This window comes from Oryzias latipes, chromosome 11 (genome assembly GCF_053564925.1).
Source record: "Oryzias latipes strain Hd-rR chromosome 11, Olatipes_Hd-rR_3.1".
Taxonomy (NCBI): domain Eukaryota; kingdom Metazoa; phylum Chordata; class Actinopteri; order Beloniformes; family Adrianichthyidae; genus Oryzias; species Oryzias latipes.
In genome coordinates, this window is record NC_136247.1 from 30,126,403 (window position 1) to 30,148,502 (window position 22,100).

The window sequence follows — 22,100 nt, forward strand, 5'->3', positions numbered from 1 at the left end:
CCTGCATCACTCTGCATCAGGATGTCATTAGTGACTCTGAGAAGGGCTGTTTCAGTGGAGTGAGCTCTGCGAAAACCTGACTGAAAATGATCAAACATCCCATGACTGTCGAGAGCAGCTGTAAGTTGTTTGGCAACAACCGTTTCTAAAATTTTAGACATGAAAGGAAGGTTAGAAATGGGTCTAAAACTGCTCAAAAGGGAGGGGTCAAGCCCAGGTTTTTTAAGGAGAGGAAGTACAACAGCTTCCTTAAAGTGCTCAGGGACTTGACCAGACAGCAGAGACGAGTTCATTATTGACAGGACACAGGGACCAATGGACTGGAAGACATCTTTGAGCAGAGAAGTTGGCAACGTGTCGAGGGAGCAAGAGGATGACTTCATTGTGCCAACTAATCTGACTAGCTCAGGGAGGGAAACAGGCGAGAATGTGTCTAAAATCACAGGACAAAAAGGTATATGAATCTGATGTGAGTGGAATGAGAATGAAAGGAAGACTGCGAATGGGATGGACAGAGGGTGTAAGGAGAGCGTTGAATGCAAGAGGGATGACTGTGGTGCAGGGGAGAGAGGCTGCTCAGGACAGGGAGGGGTGGAGAGAGCTTGTGTATGAATGAATGGATGGGTGTGGTAGAGGTCTGGTCTTGGGATGAAGCGGCAAGGGGAAACCAGCCTTGGCTGAGGCCCTGCTGTGGAGGTGCCCACAGTGGAGTGTGCAGCTGACCCTGGTGCAGTGTGGCGTGGATTAGACCAGGCCTTAGACCAGCCACACACACACACACACGCACGCACGCACGCACACACGCGCACACACACACACACTGAAGGAAGGGGGTTTGGGGAAGAGAAGGAGGGAGTTAAGAATGTCAGCAGTAGATAGATTAACTGAAGCAAATAATGAAGTTAGATCAAAGTAATAAGTTTATCTTTCCAACATCCATATGTGGTCTTATCAGCCTCTCATGGTGGAAAAAGTATTATCTGAGCTTCTTCATCCACTAAATCATCTTCAAATGGACACGCCATGCTGCTTCACCTCTCTGAAAACAAACTAACCTTCAACTAAACCTGCTCCAGACCAGGTTATGTTCAGAGCATGAGTTGCCATGGCAACTTGACCTACCCTGAAACATACCTCCATTCCACTTCCTTAGCCTCAAACTTACCGTGGGAGCTAGCATAACCTGCTTTCTGGAATACCCCCAGGATTACAGGAACCAGATCCTCTCCACCTTTGGCACTGTGCTGAAAATGGATTCCACCAAAAAGGTATTTCAAAGTTTCACTGTATCACCATTTCAGACATACTGCAGTCATTTTCACCACTTAAGATGAAATCCACCTCATATTGCTGTGGTTGGATGACAAATGATGGCATGTTTCAGGTGGTTAAGAAGCTGTCTAGAGAGGCTCATGGCTCAGCTGAGTGGTTCACCAGTGTTGGGAACAAACACTCCCAAATTGTGACCTTCGTGCTGATTTGCGAGGAATCCACAGGCGAGCTTCGGCCCATGTGTCAAGGGCTTATGGAGAGGTTTCAACGGGCCAATCAACCGGCTCCGAAGATCCTGTTGTCGCACACAAAGCCCAACAGCAGTGGAGACTTTGTTCCAGCCTTGGGTTGACGGTGGGATGGTGGTTCGTCTGGACATCTTCCACTGGATCCACGCAGCCGTTCGGACCGACAGCCACTCCAAATGCGCTGCGTTCAAGTCTGCACTGGCTGGAGCTGTTCTGGCCTACAATAAAGGCGACCTGGATGTGCTGACAAAGGCTGTCAGGGCTAAAGGGGAAGCCTTGAAGTCTTTGTCGGGTGACTCCGGGGGCAGCAGAAGCACCACGTGCGGAGGGTGACTCTAGGACCACAGGAAACCGTCCAGCTCATCCAGGGGGCGATGGAGGAGCCGAAAGGTCCTGCTGGTCTGGATGAAAGTGGAGTGAGCCTCTTCAAGACGGCAGGTAAACAGAAAGCTTTCTTAGTGAATTACTATAGAGCTAAATGTTTGTTAGCAGTTAAAAGATTCTCTGAGAACCAAACAACTAAACACACCGGGGATCATTAACTCAAAGCAGCTGTTTTGACTGACAACCTGAAAACAGAACTAAAATGAAAAAAAACAACAGTTCACAATCGTCCCTGTTTGTGTTGAATGTGTTTTGACTGAACTGCCTTATTTCTGAATTCCTTTCTGCATTTGTAGAGGCCGTTGATGAGGTGTGGGCATGCCAGCAGCGGCATCTGGGCTGCATTCAGGATCCACCGGACATGTGCGTGTCTTGTGTTACCAACATCAGTGGTGTGGATGTGCCTTTTTACAAATGCCTTCCAGGAAGCAACAGCTTGGAGGGTTTCCACAAAGTGCTGCCACACATGATTCCAGGAAGAAAACTCTGGCATGCACAGAAGCAGCGCTTGAAATGTTATTAAAAATAACAATCTGCACCGCTGATTGACAGGAAGATGGAGCAGGAAGAGGAGAAGTGGAGGATGAGGCCTACCACAGTGACGTTCTCCACGCCACCCCTGCCCACATCAGCCACGACACCTCCAGCCTTTGTGAGTAGCTTTTTTTTAAATATTTGAACAGACTGCAAGTCTCTTTATTCTCTGAAAGGTTTTTAACTTTTGTTCTTTCAACAGGAGGATGTCTGCAGTGTGAATCTTCTTCCTGATTGGCATGACAGAGAACAAGCTGTCCCTCAGCACAGAGCAGAGGTTGTGGAAGCCTGGAACGCCGTGGAGGAACACGATAAGCAGCCGCAGAAGTTACACCAGCTGGACAGGACGGTACGCACCAGCTGAGCAAGACAGGCTGATGTACACACTGGTGAAAGTGTTGTGGCTGCAGACACCTCACGGCTAACCCTCAAAGCAGCCCGGAGAAGACCAACATCCTCAAAGCGTCTGACTGCATCCAGCACTGTCTCCTGGTGGAGGACCTAATCCTGTCCAGGGCGGGGATCCCTCTACCCAAGTTTGGATCACTAATAGGCCTGCACAATATAACGCAAATTTATCGTTATCGCAATATCCAATTGTAATAAATCGCAAACCCAAAATGTGTTAAAACAATCTTCAAGCAGCTTGAAGCATTTAAGGAATCAAATAAATCCCTTTATGCTTTGACCAATCAGATGGACACCTTCCCATTGTTGACCAATCAGATGGAGACCTATTATGGTAGATTTTTGGCCCCCATGTTGATGAGGGTCATTTGGAGTATATTTTTTAAACTGTTGCAATGAAATGGGAATGATGTTTTTGTTTATTTTTCAATTTGTTTATTTACCGCAAATTTATCGTTATCGCATTATTGATCACTAATATCGCATATCGCAAGTTTTCCTCATATCGCGCAGCCCTAATCACTAAGAATGCTGAGTTATTTTTCCAAAAAAAACAAGCCTTTGACATGTTTACTTTATCAAACATAACTTATTTAAAAACAAGTATTTTTTTCTTGACAACAAATTCTGGGAAACTGTAAGCTTATTTTTTTGATTTAATACATCAAATGTTATTAAAATGAACACAGTAAACTTCCATGAATCACACACGTTTCAAAAGTACAATTTAGAAAATAGAACTAAAGAATAGATGTACATCCAACAATAATGTAATATCTACATGACGATGGTATTACTGAAGAGGAGGAGCTGATCTGCCTTTGTGCTGTTCTGCCAACCATCCAAATGATCGTCCATTTGAAGCCTTGGAGCTAAATGTGGCATTTTTGGAGCGACTATTCTTTTCTTTTGGGCTGTCCACATTTGCTGCCGGTATTATAGTTCACTCCTCGTATGCATTTCCTTTTGTGGAGGCCGCTGTCTTCCTCTCAGGCCCGTCTTTGCCTGTTCCTTTGTGTGGAGCGTGACGCAGGGACAGCAGGTGAAGTCGGGGGAATGAAGCCGCCACTGCATGTTGTGGCTCCAGGAAATGCATAAGCGGTGGGCACCTGGGTTTAGAATGATGGCCCCAACAGTAAGCCAGGTGCTGACACAGGTGGAATCATTCCAGTTACACTGCTGGCAGGTGTGATGGGGCACTTCATCCTGTCAGCAGCAGCAGCAGCAGCAGCAGCAGCAGCAGCAGCAGCAGCAGCAGCAGCAGCAGCAGCAGCAGCAGCAGCAGGTCTCAGAACAGGAGCCTGTCCTGCTCTATTTAGAGGGAGAATCCATTTGAAGTTTGGCCCAGATGTGGACGTGGTGCCTCATCCATTTTTTCCCTTGGAGCTGGAAGGTCGCTTGCAGCTACAGCAACTGGCTCGGGTGGAGTCAATGAGTGTCCTTGGCCTCATTTCTTGGTTTTTCTGCCCCCGCTGAAACCTGAAATGAATCAAAGGTATTATGATAATGTTGGAAAAGTCTGTGAAATAGAAGAAAATAACGAGCTGTGCTCACCACTGAAGGAGTTTCCTCTGATTGAGCTCAAACAGCTGGATCATGGATCCATCAGCCTCTGCACTAAATCCTGGGTATGGTAGTAATCCGTGAGGGTTTTGGACCACCTCCAACCTTTTTGGTGGGAGTCTTATGTAAACTGCTAAGCTTGATGCATACAGCCTCAACATGTTGTTGTGAATTTGGGCTATACAAATAAAACTGAATTGAACCAAGCGGCTGGTGCTTGGCCACTGAGCTGGAACCCAGGATGTCCACTGAGACACCTTGTGACACTTTCCACTCCTGGTGTCACCCCGGAGCGTTTTGGTGCCTTAAAGCGGCCGTGTGCAAGTTGAGGCTGGTGCCGGGGCTGGTAGTTGACCCGCTCTTTATCCACATCCAGGAGAGCCGTCCATGATCCAATGACCTCTGTAACTTGTGGGTCAGTGAGGTAAGGAGCCTCACAGAGTCCCACCGAGTAAGAAGCCAGATCCTGGACTTTGTCCCAGCCAGCTATGCCATCGGGTCCAACAACAGCCCACTAATAAATGCAAAAGAATGTTAGGAATGAGACTGAAATGAAAGGACGGTCCTATAAACAGATTAAAACGTTTCACCTCTGCCTCGTCTGAAGGGCTGCTTTCAGTCTCAGTTGGCTGTGACTCCAGGTGCGGTCGTGGCTGAGGTGAAGATGAGGGGCTGGCAACAACATCAAGGTGGGGGTCATCTAACACTGGGACAGTCTTGGAAGTCCTGCTCATCGACTCTCTCCAGCAGCCTGTCCTCCTCTTCAGGGGTCTGGAGCATGGAGCACCCACACAAAGTAAAAAAAGCTCTTAGTGCTGTCGTGACATTAGGAGCTAAATAGATCAATTGCAGAATAACTAATGTATATATTTCTTACCCGTTTATGCTCCAGGAGGACGATAACTCTCATCCCAGGGCTTCCAAGCTCTGCTTGGCTGAGTTGCTCCACGGCCTCTCTCATTGTAGTTTCAAATAAGTGGAAGGAAGAATTACCTTTGACAGCGTCCTCCATCCCTTCATCATTCCAGCGCATCGAACCCTCAAGGAGATGTGGCTGGAAATGTGCGTCCTGAGTGAAACAGGGTTTCATAAGTCATGTTCACACAGAAAGTGTTTTGAATTCTTACAAAAGGTGAAAATTGTCAATCACTATCACACAATTACATGTCAATCATTGCAGGTTATGGGAAGCATTCAGGCATCTTCACTCAGTGAGAAAATGACAAAATACCACGCTGACTTGATTTATTCATATCACAAAGAACACAGGTTTCAGTGACAGATAACTGCTTTGCCATCCCGTCTCTGCTGACGCTCACAGCATCTCCTCATCAGCTCAGTCATCTCCTGCTCCAGCTCCTTCTGAAGACCTAAGACCCGCCTCGCTTCAGTTAGCTGTTGGAATCTGATCTTGTTCTTTACTTCACCTCTTCTCTTCTGGAGGAGACGGATCATCTCAGTGAAGATCTCTTCACTCTCCTCCACCTGCTGTTGAAGCAGCTGTGAGATGAGACGGTGTTATGTTCTTCCACAGAGCAGAGAGAACAGATTGTGATCAGTGTGACAGAACATCCTCATCACCTCATCATGACTGGAGGAGCAGATGTTCTCCTGCAGGTTCTTGGAGGGTCCCACCAGCTTGTGTTTCTTCAATGCAGCTGCTTTCAAATGAGGCTGAAGGTGTTCCTCCCAGGAAGGAGAAAGGCAGGTCAGACAGGACTTCAGGGCGTGTCGTATTTTCCAGTGCAGACGTCACAGGCCACATCTGCTCCGCATCTCTAAGCAGCTTGAAGTTCCTGTGACAACAGTGGCACATATTAGTCAGAAGTTTAAGACCCACGGGACAGTAGCCAACCTCCCTGGATGAAGACGAACATTGATGAAAAACTGAGGAGACAGATAGTTGTAACTGTATCCAAAGAACCCAGAACGACCTCCAAAGACATTAGAGGTGAACTCCTAGATCAAGGTACATCAGTGTCAGATCGCACCATTCGTGGTTGTTTGAGCCAGAGTGGACTTCATGGGAGACGACCAAAGAGGACACCACTGTTGAAAGGAAATCAGAAAAAAGCCAGACTGGAATCTGCAACAATCCATGTTGACAAGCCACAAAGCTTCTGGGAAAATGATGAGACCAAACTGGAGCTTTTTGGTAAGGCACATCAGCTCTATGTTGGTAGACTCTCCAACCAAAAGAACACTGTCTCTACTATGAAACATGGAGGGGGCTCAGTTCTGTTTGGGGCTGCTTTGCTGCATCTGGAATAGGCTGTCTGGAAGTTATGAAGGTCAAATGAAATCTCCAGATGATCAAGGCATTGTGGGTAGAAATGTGCTGCCTAGTGTCAGAAAGCTTGGTCTCAGTCTCAGGTCATGGGTCTTCCAACAGGACAACCATCCAAAACACAGCCAAAAAACCCCAAGAGTGGCTCAGAGAAAAGTGTTGGACTATTCTGAAGTGGCATTTTATGAGTTCAGATCTGAATCCCATTGAACATCAGTGGAAGGAGCTGAAACATGCCATTTGGAGAAGACACCATCAAACCTGAGACAACTGGAGCGGTTTGCTGATGAGGAGGGGGCCAAAATACCTGTGGTCAGGTGTAGAGGGCTCATTGACAAATACAGAAACCGTTTCATTGCAGTGATTGTCTCAAACGGTTGTGGGTACCATCATTTTGGTCCAGCCCTATTTCATTAGTTTGTTTTTCAAATAATTCTGTTAATCAACTCAAAATTAATGGCTGATTGTGATTATTTAACTTTCAATACATTTTAATTTATTGTTACTTTTGAACGTTTCAAGTCATTTCAATGAGCATTGAGGACTTTCTTTAACTGGGGGGAACCAGCTATTTTGTTCACCACTTTTGGCACCATCTAGTGGACAAAAAATGTACTACACTCAGAGTGAACAAAGCGAATAAATATGTAAATCTTTAAATTACGGAGCCCGTGTCCTGACATTAAGATATAAAAATATATCTTGTTCACACAGATTAATATCTTGTTCCCACAGATTAATATCTTGTTCCCACAGATTATTATCTCGTTCGCACGAAATACTATTCCGTTCCCACTAGGGTTGTGCCGATGGACGATATCATCGTCCATCGGCATCGTGATGGGTGACTGACATCCCGATGGAGAGACCACCATCGTGATGCCACGCCCCCGCCACGTTGCGCGTCGACACCATAAGCCGCGGTTACATGTACAAAATATCCTGATGGGATCAATGGTCGGATTAGAATCCAACCGTGTACATGGGCCCAGAAAAACGTTTTCAGAATATAACAAACGTTCACTAAGGTCACAATTTCGGTCGGAATAAATCATTCACACACGCGCAGAATTCGCACATGCGCAGTTTGAAAACCGGAAGAGGATACAACTTCCGCCGAGCGGCTTTTTTTCCAAACTTTATTGAAGGTAACAATTCAATACAAAACGATAACAGCGCCGAGCGGCTATATACATTGACATGTCAGCTCGGTAAAATACGAGACGATCTTCTAAACGTGCTTTTAATAATGTTACGGTTATTATGAAACACCTGTTCGCTCATCATTTGAATTTTAATCCGTGTGGTCAGTGCTTTTTCTGAACGTAGCCAGGATTAGCAGTATGCCAACACACGGGCTAACAACATTAGCTTTGGAGCTGCGGGACGGATCGCAGTCTTAAATCTCCCACACATACCGCTCATGTACCCCCCCCCCCCCCCCCTTCCCATCAAACACAAAGCTGTAAATCCGCACTCCGCCGGTCCACTTCGCTAGTTAAGTGCGGGAGCGGACTACTTCTTTTCTATTTTGCTTGTTACTTTTTCTGTTAAAGTCACTTCCCTCAGTTTATACTGGATCATCGCGGATTAACCATTAGTTGGGAAATAAAATGAAAAAAGCAAAATAACGAATAGCAGTTATATAAGAACGAAAAATGTAAAAATACCCCCCCCCCTCCCGACGATGTCATCGTCCATCCCGATGGTTGACAGCAAACATCGTCAACGGCCAAATTAGGGGACATCGCCCAACCCTAGTTCCCACAAGATACTATTCCGTTCCCTCGAAATGATTAACTCGTGCGAACGCAATAATTATGTCGTTCGAACGCAATAATTAATCCGTTCGAATGCAATAATTATTCGGGCGGCCGTGGTGCAGCGGTAGGGCGGTCGACCCATGATCATAAGATTACAGGTTCGATTCCCGCCTTGCACGCCCATGAGTCGAAGTGTCCTTGGGCAAGACACTGAACCCCACCTTGCCTCTGGTGGTAGGCGGGCGCCTGTGTTTGGCAGCGGAGCGACCACCAGTGTGTGAATGTGAACTACAATATCAGCTGTCTGTCAACCGACCAGCCAGTTGCCCAAATGCCGGCATACATCAAAGAGCTCTGCGGCGGCGCTAGTAGTAGCCTAGCAGGAGCTATCGAATGACAAAGCAGCCTAGTTATCATAAATCTATTGATATTTTTCTTATATTCATTGAGACGGTAATAAAGTGATCATTTTTGTTTTTCATGTTCCTTTTTTGAACGAATATGGGTCACAGAGACACAGAAGTTACCGCTGAAAGCGGCTTTTGCTGGCGTACAGAGAGCATATCCGCGTGAATGACTTATGACGTGAATAATTATTGCGTTCGAACGACAATTATTGCGTTCGCACGAGTTAATCATTTCGAGGGAACGGAATAGTATTTTGATGGAACGCAATAGTATTTGTGCGAACGAGATAATCTGTGGGAACAAGATATATTTTTATATCTTAATGTCAGGACACGGGCTCCGTATTAAATATATCTGTTAATATAAATGTATTTGTAAATACTTGTAAATAAAAATTGTTAAAATTATTTCTGGAAGATCCTGCTACTTTGTTCTCCTCAGAACAAGGACAGAACTTTAGACAAGAAAGCATCCACAAAGACCTTCATGCAGCAACAAACTACATCAGGTTTCTCACTCCAGGCCACTGCAGAGCAGGAAACCTGCAGCATCAGAATTTATCTGCCACCAGCTGCTGAGGAACTTTGCAGAGTATCTCTGTGATGTACTCACATGTACACTATAGTACCAAAAGTATACGCTCACGTGTCGTCCCCCACTAACCCATCCAGTTCAGACTGTGTGCAGGTCAGTCCAGGTCATCCACCAGACTGTCCTCCATGTCTTCATGGACCGTGTTGGAAGAGGCAAGGCAAGGCAAGTTTATTAGTATAGCACAATTCATACACAAAGTAATTCAAGGTGCTTCACAAAACAGAAGAATGCATTAAAATCACAATACATCATAGAAATAATCAACATAAAATTTACTTTAAAAGAAAAGAAAAAATTTGAAAAGTGATTTAAAAATAAAGGAAGGAAAGGAAAGAAAAGTGCAGATAGGACCTTTCAGTCATATACACGGCTAAACAGAAATGTTTTAAGTCTAGATTTGAACATGAACACAGAAGAGGCCTGTCTTACGCCTTCAGGGAGGCTGTTCCAGATTTTAGCTGCAGAATATTGAAACGCTGATTCCCCTTGTTTAGTTCTGACTCTGGGCATCAACAGGAGGCCGGCCCCTGAGGTCCTCAGAGTACGAGATGGTTCATATGGCACTAACATGTCAGAGATGTACTTTGGTGCTCGGCCATGGAGAGACTTGTACACAAGCAGAGCTGCTTTGAAGTCTATTCTTTGAGGTACAGACGTGAAGAGGAAGGGATGCAGTCCAAACTGCAGCACCTAGCAGATGGAGCCCCCCCTTGAAGATTCTTAGAGACAGAAACACACATCATGAAAAACAGAAACCTCCTCCAAATATCATTTCCTATCGATGAACAGAGAACAGCAGAGTGTACCTGTCCTCTGGAGCTGGAACAATGTTTGCTGAGGATGGAGCTGAATCTCTGTGTGTAGCGTCTAGACCAAATGTTCAAATCCTGCATCCTCAGTCTGGAAAAGTCGACTGAGAGAATCCAGCAGCTGCAGGTTCATGATGACTGGAAAAGACAAACACATTTATCAAATACTCACATTTCAGGTGTGTCTAAACATTTTTCTGTCACTGATTCCTGCTAAAAAACACAACAAGAATGTTAGAACTACATTAGGTATTTAAAAAAAGTAAATGTACTTTGAACCTAAAGTGGGATTTTTTGATTCAGGAAAAAACTTTTTTGTAACATGTTACAAATGTAAATTATCAACTTTACAAAGGAAGTTTCTTCAGTCTGAATCTTCTGATCAGTCACCTCAGACTCAGCCGTGTGTTTGATGAGGAGCTCAGCAGACACATCCAGAGATTTCAGGCATCAAACTCTGAAGGAGATATGGCTGGAAATGTGCGTCACTGGCTCCTGAGTGAAACAAACAGGGTTTCAAAAGTCTCTGAACCATATGAAAGGAAATGTTAGAAATGTTTACAGAAAGGTTAGGAATCCAGATGTTCAGCACACATTACCTGGTAGAAAACGGTTCAGGTGGAGGTCGACCCACGGGGACAGCTGTAGTGAGACAGCTCCACCCCTCCTCTCTTTAGTGTTCCCGTCTTCACGTAGAGTGGGACGTCCTCGGATGGTGGTTTGGCTGTTCCTTCCAAATCTGTTGGATCCGTTCGTGGTCCAAGGGTGTCCTTCCCATCTGCACCGTCGATGGATGAGTGCTCCAATCAATGCTGCAGTCTCCTCCACTCCCCTGGTCCTCCTCCCACAGTGGAGTGGAGCACTGACTGTCCTTCTAGAAACATGGCCACTTTTCTTTGAGGCCAGCTCAGCCTCCTTGGCACAGCAAAGAGCAGCCACATCTTCTGGATCCCACTCAAAAATGCACGCAGACAGACCCGTAGAGCGGATGAGCCTCTGTCGTGACACCTGCAGCAAATTGCCGCATGAAATGCCAGATGTCCAGGCGCACCTCAAGCTCATCCCACTCTGAAAATGGGGTCTTCACCAGAGACTGGCCGCATCTGCTGCAGCACTCTCTGTCCACGTACATCACTTTTGGGGACAAAAAGAAATGACCACATTTTCTGTGGCGTCCACAAGAAGATGTCTGGTGAGGCGGGAGGCTGAGTGTGAACCAGAGCGGGCTGAGGAGGATGCCACCAAAGCTTTAGCCGCGACACAAGTTCTTCCTTGCCGGTTCTTTCCATCTTTGCAATCCACTGGTGCTGGAAGCGAGGCAGTTGTTCTTTCCAGTGGACTGGAAGCTCCAGCGCTGACTTTGCTGCTGCCACAGATGGAGAGGGACCAGGACAGGCCTCTGAGGAAACAAGAATGACTCTTCCAGCTGCCATTTCATAAATGACAGTGGAGAACAGAGAGAGGATCAAAGAAATGAGACTCTAAACTAGGCTTTTTGGCAAACAAACTGTTTTGTTAAAATGCTTCTAAATGTGTTTTTGATTCAAAAAAACTGTCTCCTATATTACCCAGACTACAACACACATGCACTTAGCTGTGCTTCACATTGTGCTGCAGCAAGAAGCAGCTCCTCGTCATGGAAGTGTCTAAAAAATGATAGAACATATTACTCTAAGAAACACACACAGACAAACTTAATCACCAGCAGTCAAAAGCTGCCTTTGGGCCAAAGGTTTGGCTGGAGGTTCTCCTCCTCTGGGAGGAGGCACTACAGGATCTAAAAAAAGAGCAAATGGACATTTTTAGCATATTGCTGAATGGATGGATGCACGTGGAATTGCTCTGAGAACAAATAAATATGCATGTATACTCACGGTGCTTAGCTGGTGATGTGAGTTTTTTAATAAGCTAAGAAGTAGGGATATTTTTGCCAAGTCCTAAGAGTGCCTTCACAGCTGCAGTCTGCTGGACGCCGGTCCGGATCTGATTGGTCTTTTCCTTTATTGTGGATCTGTAGCGCCTTGCGGCCGTCGTCTGCTGCCTCACGCATCACCAGCGACAGGCTCTTGTCATCCAGAAACTGGATCAGTTCAGCACATGCCTCCGCATTTGTAGCTGGATCCTCATCGTCAGGGTCATTCAGAATGGCGTCTTTCCATCCCTGTAGTCAAAGGTGATCCAACAACTTGGTTTCCCATAGTTCATCTCATCTCCATGGAACAGAAGCGGGGACCAGCGGCTTGTATCAGCTGTTCGTCTGCTCATGGTGTCAACTTCCTCACTAAAGTGGAAAACACACTTCATGGTCTCAGGCGTCTCCTGGGCCCAGAACCTGTTAGCAGGTTGGTAGCTGCACTGCGGTGCTGTGATGCTGGAACTGGCTGGAGTTTTCTGCTCTGCGTTGTGTTCCAGTGAATAGAAGACCACGCTTGGATGCTGAGTCAATGTCTTTCAATCCTGGTTAACAGAAAACAAAATTCACAATGCTGTCCAGAGTTTCTTCTGTGTTTTTCCCCCTTAACAATTGAAAAATGCACAAAAAGAAATAAAGAAGAGTTAACTTAAACATCAAAGAAAAATGTCACGAACCTCAACTAGCTCCCACGAAACAGTGCAAATGTGCAAATATAGAGCGACAAAAAATAAATAAAACCACACAAACTACGTGAAATTGACACCACAAAATTCCCAACTTTGTGAGTTATGATTGCAACAAACTAACAAACAATTGACAGAAAACTAAAACTAGTTAGGGCGAACACACGCAGATTCACGTCTTACCTCGGACACAGCTTGCAGCAGTCTGAGCGCGCATGCGCATTAGCACCAGCTAGCGTGCTTGTGGTGAGTTCAAGTACCCTCAGACCGATTAATACTCTGGTGCAAACTTACGATGGATTTGGCGAAATTAAACGTATACTAACCTAACACTTGTTACACTGCGTGGCACCTGGACTACCGTGTCAACTTTTAACTTTGATAAATTTCTCCAAATTCAAACAATTCCTCTTTCTCTGACTTCACGCTCAGCCAACAACGCAGCTGGGAGTGATTGCCTCATTTGTTTAGACACTCCCATAATGAATAATAAAGAGGGCGCCCGCAGCTCTGTCCAAACTCTGGGTCCTTACAATATAAAATAAACGTCTTAATGCCAATGAATAAAAAGTTCGGTCTGCAAAAACCGTTTTTTTTAACAAACTTTATTGCATATCTTGCCGTTTTACAAATATACAGTTTCAGGCTTCCATTAAGAAACTGTTCCACACGGGATTCGATCCCCAAACCTCTGTATTCGCAGACCAATGCTTTTATCGCTAGACCATCACATCTACACGCTGACGCTGTGGAATATTTTTCAGTAAAGACAACGTTGTTACAGGGTGGAACCACTGGGACGAACTGTGTAGCGGAAATGCACTAAATAATACTAATAAGAGCACGTTTAGAAGACAATCTAGCTCCACGTCGGAGCTCTGTTTGTTTACAAAGGACCACATAAAATATTTTTCAATGGTAGTATCATAATTTGTCCAGATCACTGACACGTCATCTGACCAACGGACATTACATAATGTGATTTATACCGGAACTTCTTTTTTGGCGAGTATTTTTGCGCAAGAAGGCGTGGCTATCTAAACTTCAAACGGATTGGTCCCCGAAGAGCGCAAGGTCACGTGCTCAACACACCTGCTCATAAATTTGTTTGGGTGCAGGTGCACTGGTTTGGACTCAGTTCATTTTTGATTTGTTTGATGTGTGTTATTATTATTATTTATCTAATTATTTAGTCTTTGTTTAAACATACCAACTTATTCTTTTTATATTTCAGGTGTTTAGGCTTTTTATGCATTAACTTATCTTAAGTTTTTATATTTTAACAGTTTTTATATTTTAACGTTTGTTAAAAAGTGTTTGTGATGCACAAACATTTTCAATTGTTGAAAACAAAGGCTTCCAGAAAGCAAGAACTTGATGCTGCATTGGTGGATATTTCCTAATAATTCTCCTAAGAAGGTAATACACTATTAACGTTATTTTATTAGTAGCCATTGCTGATTGCATTAGATTTATAGGTATGTCTTTCAGTTTAAATGAATCATTTTTATTCTTTCCATTTCTTTTTTAGGTGCAATGTTTGATTCACAAACGTGAATTGGCATTTAATGACAGTACATCCTCCATGATGAAACCTCTCCGCTCCGTTCATCATTTTGAAACTCCGCAGTTGGCAAACCAAACCTTCAATCCTCCTCATGTCGGTAAGAATAATAATATACATATATAACAAATGGCACTTGTTACAGGGGGTTAAACAGATGGCTCAGTGGTACATTTAGAGGCATGTGCAACCTCAGTTCATGAGTTTGATGCTCAACTCGTATGATTTATTTTTTATTTTTTTAAACTTAATATGATGGATGTTTTTCAGTGTCCAGAATCCACCATTCTGCATTGGTGGATATGATTGTAATGGATGCACACCCATTTTCAATGGTTGGAGACAAGGGCTTCAAGGTAAGGTGGCTAATGTTATATAGCATTTACCTTATTTATGCTTTTGTGTACATAATAAGCTGTATTTTATTTGTCACCATTAGGCTCTTGTCAACCTTTTGGACCACTCCTACATAATTCCTAATAGGAAGGCCTTGAGGACAATGGTGGAGGAAAAGTACAAAGCCTAAAAGGAGAAGGCCTTAGCTGTGGTCAGCAGGACCTCTGCTGTCAGCCTGAGAGCAGACATGTGGACATCAATTAACATGGATGCTTACTTGGCTGTAACATGCCATTTTATCACCGAGGAGGTAGGTATCCCCTGCTTTAATTTATGTATCTCAGTTTGGTTTTGTTCATTCTAGGTGGAGCTGGCCTCTTTGGTCTTGGGGGTTCTTAAGTTTCTCCAAACCCACACTGCAGCTCACTTGACTTAGGCCAAAAATCTCCTCATGGAAGAATGGGGATTTAAAGGAAAGGTGCGTGCCAGTTCAATAAAGTACAAGATCATTCATCAATATGGCCTCCCACTACCTAATGTACACGATTTGTGAACATGTTGTAATCTTTCTTCCAGGTGACAGGCCTTGTTACAGACTGTGCTCCCAACATGGTTGCATGTGCTTATATACATTACTACTTCGGCACATAATGTGTTTTGCACATATGCTTCATTTGGTGGTGAAAAACCCCTGAACTAGAGGACATCCAAAGTAAGGGGCGTAGGATTGTTGGTCTTGCTAAATCCAGCACCACAGCGAAGGAGAAGCTGTCAGAGATACAGCTGGCCAGACCAGAGCACAAATTGATTCAAGAGGTGATTACTATTTTTCTTTTTCTTTTAACTAAGATTTTACATTTGTTTGCAGTGATGGTTGTTGTGTTTTCTTCTCTCCTTAAAACGTGCTTGTCGTCTTGTCTATGGTGGAAATGAGATGGAACAGCACATTTAATGTTAGGGGGCAGCTCTGGCCACACTCAATACGGACCTTCCTCCTCTTGTTGGATCTTCTCCAAAGCTGGCGAAATAGTAAGCAAAAAATACAAAACGGGATGAAGCCCAGCACAGTGGAGAAAATACAGTTTTAAATAAAACATCTATCCCACCCAGTCATTTTAGATAGACCCCGGTTCACAAGCACTCATTCTCACTTTATAGTTGGCAGTCACAATGTAACACAAGCACTTCTCACAAATCTTCAAACATTATCTTTATATTTTAATTCCGCACTGAAGTGTTACAAGGGCAACAGGCTTAGTGGAGTAGATGATATACGTCCAGTCCGCCACCAGATGCCGCTGTTCTGTGTGGTTTCAAATCCCCAAATGCTTCATCCATTTTTCTGGCACATTTACATGAAGCCCCATGAGCGCTTCACAGGGCTTCGATTTTCTTCCCTAATTTTTATGCATTAATTTATCTGAAGTTTTTATATTTCAGCTGTTTTTCTATTTTCACTTTTTTAATGATCACGTTTACATTTCAGACTGTTTGAGAGTGTTTGTCACGCTTGGCAGGGTGTCTGTCTATGCTGACTTCCGGGCCAACAGGAGGTTCTCTCTTAAGGTTTTTTTTTTTTAAATCATTCCTCTTTTACTTGTGTTTGTTTTTGTGTATTTTATTAGGAGCTGCTTATTATTTTATTTAAACTTTTTTGCAATGGTGCATCCTTGTTTGTTTTTTATATACAGCACCTTGAGCTGTTTTCTTAACATGAAATGTGCTATATAAATAAAAGTATTTTGAATTTTGAAATTCTTTATGCAGTTATGATTTTTCTTGCTGGAGCACAGCTTAAATATGGGTGTATTCTAATTCTGCTTTACTTGTACAAAACCCACTAAATTTTTAGTGGGTTTTGCTCTAAATATTTCCGAAATTTGTTATGGAGTTATAACTTTTCTTGCTAAAGCAAAGGTTAAATGCAGTGAGTTGGAAATCCTGGTGACAGCGCCGTGGTGGATTGCCGGTCCGGATAGCCGCACATCGTCAATCTAGCAGATCCCCCTCCTGCGAGATGCGGGGCTGAGCTTACTGTAGTGTCCTTTTCATCCCCAGATCTCTGCTTCTCCACCTTTTGTGGCTGGCCATCTGCAATCCCAAATCTGACACCAGGCAGGTCCCTCGTGAAAAAAAGCAAGCATGCAAGGATGTTTTTCAATGTCCAGAAAGCAAGAACGTCATTCTGCATTGGTGGATATGATTGTAATGGATGCACACCCATTTTCAATGGTTGGAGACAAGGGCTTCAAGGTAAGGTGGCTAATGTTATATAGCATTTACCTTATTTATGCTTTTGTGTACATAATAAGCTGTATTTTATTTGTCACCATTAGGCTCTTGTCAACCTTTTGGACCACTCCTACATAATTCCTAATAGGAAGGCCTTGAGGACAATGGTGGAGGAAAAGTACAAAGCCTAAAAGGAGAAGGCCTTAGCTGTGGTCAGCAGGACCTCTGCTGTCAGCCTGAGAGCAGACATGTGGACATCAATTAACATGGATGCTTACTTGGCTGTAACATGCCATTTTATCACCGAGGAGGTAGGTATCCCCTGCTTTAATTTATGTATCTCAGTTTGGTTTTGTTCATTCTAGGTGGAGCTGGCCTCTTTGGTCTTGGGGGTTCTTAAGTTTCTCCAAACCCACACTGCAGCTCACTTGACTTAGGCCAAAAATCTCCTCATGGAAGAATGGGGATTTAAAGGAAAGGTGCGTGCCAGTTCAATAAAGTACAAGATCATTCATCAATATGGCCTCCCACTACCTAATGTACACGATTTGTGAACATGTTGTAATCTTTCTTCCAGGTGACAGGCCTTGTTACAGACTGTGCTCCCAACATGGTTGCATGTGCTTATATACATTACTACTTCGGCACATAATGTGTTTTGCACATATGCTTCATTTGGTGGTGAAAAACCCCTGAACTAGAGGACATCCAAAGTAAGGGGCGTAGGATTGTTGGTCTTGCTAAATCCAGCACCACAGCGAAGGAGAAGCTGTCAGAGATACAGCTGGCCAGACCAGAGCACAAATTGATTCAAGAGGTGATTACTATTTTTCTTTTTCTTTTAACTAAGATTTTACATTTGTTTGCAGTGATGGTTGTTGTGTTTTCTTCTCTCCTTAAAACGTGCTTGTCGTCTTGTCTATGGTGGAAATGAGATGGAACAGCACATTTAATGTTAGGGGGCAGCTCTGGCCACACTCAATACGGACCTTCCTCCTCTTGTTGGATCTTCTCCAAAGCTGGCGAAATAGTAAGCAAAAAATACAAAACGGGATGAAGCCCAGCACAGTGGAGAAAATACAGTTTTAAATAAAACATCTATCCCACCCAGTCATTTTAGATAGACCCCGGTTCACAAGCACTCATTCTCACTTTATAGTTGGCAGTCACAATGTAACACAAGCACTTCTCACAAATCTTCAAACATTATCTTTATATTTTAATTCCGCACTGAAGTGTTACAAGGGCAACAGGCTTAGTGGAGTAGATGATATACGTCCAGTCCGCCACCAGATGCCGCTGTTCTGTGTGGTTTCAAATCCCCAAATGCTTCATCCATTTTTCTGGCACATTTACATGAAGCCCCATGAGCGCTTCACAGGGCTTCGATTTTCTTCCCTAATTTTTATGCATTAATTTATCTGAAGTTTTTATATTTCAGCTGTTTTTCTATTTTCACTTTTTTAATGATCACGTTTACATTTCAGACTGTTTGAGAGTGTTTGTCACGCTTGGCAGGGTGTCTGTCTATGCTGACTTCCGGGCCAACAGGAGGTTCTCTCTTAAGGTTTTTTTTTTTAAATCATTCCTCTTTTACTTGTGTTTGTTTTTGTGTATTTTATTAGGAGCTGCTTATTATTTTATTTAAACTTTTTTGCAATGGTGCATCCTTGTTTGTTTTTTATATACAGCACCTTGAGCTGTTTTCTTAACATGAAATGTGCTATATAAATAAAAGTATTTTGAATTTTGAAATTCTTTATGCAGTTATGATTTTTCTTGCTGGAGCACAGCTTAAATATGGGTGTATTCTAATTCTGCTTTACTTGTACAAAACCCACTAAATTTTTAGTGGGTTTTGCTCTAAATATTTCCGAAATTTGTTATGGAGTTATAACTTTTCTTGCTAAAGCAAAGGTTAAATGCAGTGAGTTGGAAATCCTGGTGACAGCGCCGTGGTGGATTGCCGGTCCGGATAGCCGCACATCGTCAATCTAGCAGATCCCCCTCCTGCGAGATGCGGGGCTGAGCTTACTGTAGTGTCCTTTTCATCCCCAGATCTCTGCTTCTCCACCTTTTGTGGCTGGCCATCTGCAATCCCAAATCTGACACCAGGCAGGTCCCTCGTGAAAAAAAGCAAGCATGCAAGGATGTTTTTCAATGTCCAGAAAGCAAGAACGTCATTCTGCATTGGTGGATATGATTGTAATGGATGCACACCCATTTTCAATGGTTGGAGACAAGGGCTTCAAGGTAAGGTGGCTAATGTTATATAGCATTTACCTTATTTATGCTTTTGTGTACATAATAAGCTGTATTTTATTTGTCACCATTAGGCTCTTGTCAACCTTTTGGACCACTCCTACATAATTCCTAATAGGAAGGCCTTGAGGACAATGGTGGAGGAAAAGTACAAAGCCTAAAAGGAGAAGGCCTTAGCTGTGGTCAGCAGGACCTCTGCTGTCAGCCTGAGAGCAGACATGTGGACATCAATTAACATGGATGCTTACTTGGCTGTAACATGCCATTTTATCACCGAGGAGGTAGGTATCCCCTGCTTTAATTTATGTATCTCAGTTTGGTTTTGTTCATTCTAGGTGGAGCTGGCCTCTTTGGTCTTGGGGGTTCTTAAGTTTCTCCAAACCCACACTGCAGCTCACTTGACTTAGGCCAAAAATCTCCTCATGGAAGAATGGGGATTTAAAGGAAAGGTGCGTGCCAGTTCAATAAAGTACAAGATCATTCATCAATATGGCCTCCCACTACCTAATGTACACGATTTGTGAACATGTTGTAATCTTTCTTCCAGGTGACAGGCCTTGTTACAGACTGTGCTCCCAACATGGTTGCATGTGCTTATATACATTACTACTTCGGCACATAATGTGTTTTGCACATATGCTTCATTTGGTGGTGAAAAACCCCTGAACTAGAGGACATCCAAAGTAAGGGGCGTAGGATTGTTGGTCTTGCTAAATCCAGCACCACAGCGAAGGAGAAGCTGTCAGAGATACAGCTGGCCAGACCAGAGCACAAATTGATTCAAGAGGTGATTACTATTTTTCTTTTTCTTTTAACTAAGATTTTACATTTGTTTGCAGTGATGGTTGTTGTGTTTTCTTCTCTCCTTAAAACGTGCTTGTCGTCTTGTCTATGGTGGAAATGAGATGGAACAGCACATTTAATGTTAGGGGGCAGCTCTGGCCACACTCAATACGGACCTTCCTCCTCTTGTTGGATCTTCTCCAAAGCTGGCGAAATAGTAAGCAAAAAATACAAAACGGGATGAAGCCCAGCACAGTGGAGAAAATACAGTTTTAAATAAAACATCTATCCCACCCAGTCATTTTAGATAGACCCCGGTTCACAAGCACTCATTCTCACTTTATAGTTGGCAGTCACAATGTAACACAAGCACTTCTCACAAATCTTCAAACATTATCTTTATATTTTAATTCCGCACTGAAGTGTTACAAGGGCAACAGGCTTAGTGGAGTAGATGATATACGTCCAGTCCGCCACCAGATGCCGCTGTTCTGTGTGGTTTCCAATCCCCTAATGTTTCATCCATTTTTCTGGCACATTTACATGAAGCCCCATGAGCGCTTCACAGGGCTTCGATTTTCTTCCCTAATTTTTATGCATTAATTTATCTGAAGTTTTTATATTTCAGCTGTTTTTCTATTTTCACTTTTTTAATGATCACGTTTACATTTCAGACTGTTTGAGAGTGTTTGTCACGCTTGGCAGGGTGTCTGTCTATGCTGACTTCCGGGCCAACAGGAGGTTCTCTCTTAAGGTTTTTTTTTTTAAATCATTCCTCTTTTACTTGTGTTTGTTTTTGTGTATTTTATTAGGAGCTGCTTATTATTTTATTTAAACTTTTTTGCAACGGTGCATCCTTGTTTGTTTTTTATATACAGCACCTTGAGCTGTTTTCTTAACATGAAAGGTGCTATATAAATAAAAGTATTTTGAATTTTGAAATTCTTTATGCAGTTGTGATTTTTCTTGCTGGAGCACAGCTTAAATATGGGTGTATTCTAATTCTGCTTTACTTGTACAAAACCCACTAAATTTTTAGTGGCTTTCCCTCCCCATCACAGAGAGGGGAGGGCACTGAGAGGGTTGGGGAGGGGGGGACAGATATTATGGCGGGGGGGGGGGGGGGGTTGTAGTGCGTAGGGTTTTAGGGGGGGGGCTGTGGCTGTGGGTGCGTGGCGATCCCTGGGTTGCTAGGGTCGCATGCCTGGGCTGGCTTGCGGGGACGGGGCGCCGGTCGGGTGGTGGCCGGCTCATGGGTTCCGGGGGCCCTGGCTTCGTCCCAGGCCTTTGTCTCGGTGTCCGGCGCCCGGTGGCCCCCATGGCTGCCGCCTGGTACGGCTAAGCGCTCCTGTCTTGTGGCCTGGGGGCCGGACACTGGGTTCGCTTGTGCCTCTGGGCATTGGGGGGGCCCCTGTAGGGGGGCCCTCTCTGTGCCTGGCTGGTGGGGTGGGCGGTCCCCTCCTCCTCCCCTCCCGGGCTGCCTGGGTCCGGATGCTGGGGGGGCTTCTGGCCTGGGGGGCTCTCCTCCCCTCTCCTGGTCTGGCTGGTCTGGCTGGGTAGGATCTGGCTCCCTTTATGAACACACGGTTCACGTCGGCAGCATTCATGTATCTCCACCCCCACGTGCACGTGCACACTGCCACACTGCTCCCTGTCTGCTTCATCCCTCCTCCTTACCTACAGTGTATTGATGGACAGTTTTTTTTTCGCTCATCTTAGTGTCAGATTTTCACCTTTGATGTAACATTCGTCTTTCCAGCAGAACTGGTATAATTGTTACAGCTTAAATTAATAACTTAGTCAAATCAGTGCTTGTATCCCCCACCTTTTCACCTTTCTTCCTTTTACTCTCTTCCACCCTCCCCTCACATTCTTCCCCTCTCCCTCCCCACACACACTAAATGTAACAAATAAATAAAAAATAATACGACAAAAAGGGGTTTATACAAATCTACACTCTAGTTTCTTGAAGCTATATAACCTCTTTTTGTGATAGTAAAACCTGTCCAACACAAAAAGCCTTCAGCTCTAATCTGTTTGCTCAGCTGTTGGACA

At 44.1% G+C, this 22,100-nt stretch overlaps 1 protein-coding gene and 2 long non-coding RNA genes across 32 annotated transcripts; 2 read left to right on the forward strand and 1 right to left on the reverse strand.

Annotated features, from left to right (window-relative positions):
• The first annotated feature begins 1,380 nt into the window (after nt 1-1,380).
• LOC144995491 (uncharacterized) lies at nt 1,381-3,365 on the forward strand. Its single transcript, XM_078955245.1, has 4 exons — nt 1,381-1,958; nt 2,201-2,267; nt 2,457-2,556; nt 2,641-3,365. The coding sequence occupies exons 1-4, from the start codon at nt 1,895-1,897 to the stop codon at nt 2,800-2,802; spliced, it is 393 nt and encodes a 130-aa protein (XP_078811371.1). The 5' UTR covers nt 1,381-1,894; the 3' UTR covers nt 2,803-3,365.
• Nucleotides 3,366-3,489: 124 nt separating this feature from the next.
• On the reverse strand, nt 3,490-13,330 carry LOC144995492 (uncharacterized). 20 transcript variants are annotated; one of them, XR_013659022.1, is made up of 13 exons: nt 13,052-13,330; nt 12,145-12,727; nt 11,861-12,047; nt 10,870-11,669; nt 10,661-10,765; nt 10,268-10,408; nt 9,891-10,180; nt 5,991-9,590; nt 5,729-5,909; nt 5,287-5,478; nt 5,000-5,180; nt 4,401-4,923; nt 3,490-4,325 (listed from the first exon to the last, which is right to left on the reverse strand). It is a non-coding gene; the product is annotated as an uncharacterized LOC144995492 (long non-coding RNA). The 20 variants fall into 20 exon arrangements; XR_013659018.1 differs by having other exon boundaries at nt 10,870-11,696; XR_013659020.1 differs by lacking the exon at nt 13,052-13,330 and having other exon boundaries at nt 11,861-11,916; nt 11,990-12,047; nt 12,145-12,801.
• A 674-nt stretch (nt 13,331-14,004) lies between these two features.
• On the forward strand, nt 14,005-21,147 carry LOC144995495 (uncharacterized). 11 transcript variants are annotated; one of them, XR_013659042.1, is made up of 12 exons: nt 14,005-14,287; nt 14,400-14,532; nt 14,703-14,788; nt 14,872-15,246; nt 15,345-16,334; nt 16,827-17,021; nt 17,105-17,479; nt 17,578-17,817; nt 17,936-18,030; nt 18,488-19,253; nt 19,337-19,711; nt 19,810-21,147. It is a non-coding gene; the product is annotated as an uncharacterized LOC144995495 (long non-coding RNA). The 11 variants fall into 11 exon arrangements; XR_013659038.1 differs by having other exon boundaries at nt 15,345-15,584; nt 15,703-15,797; nt 16,255-16,334; nt 17,578-19,253; nt 19,810-21,146; XR_013659041.1 differs by having other exon boundaries at nt 14,007-14,287; nt 17,578-18,030; nt 18,488-18,567; nt 19,059-19,253; nt 19,810-21,146.
• Nucleotides 21,148-22,100: the final 953 nt, after the last annotated feature.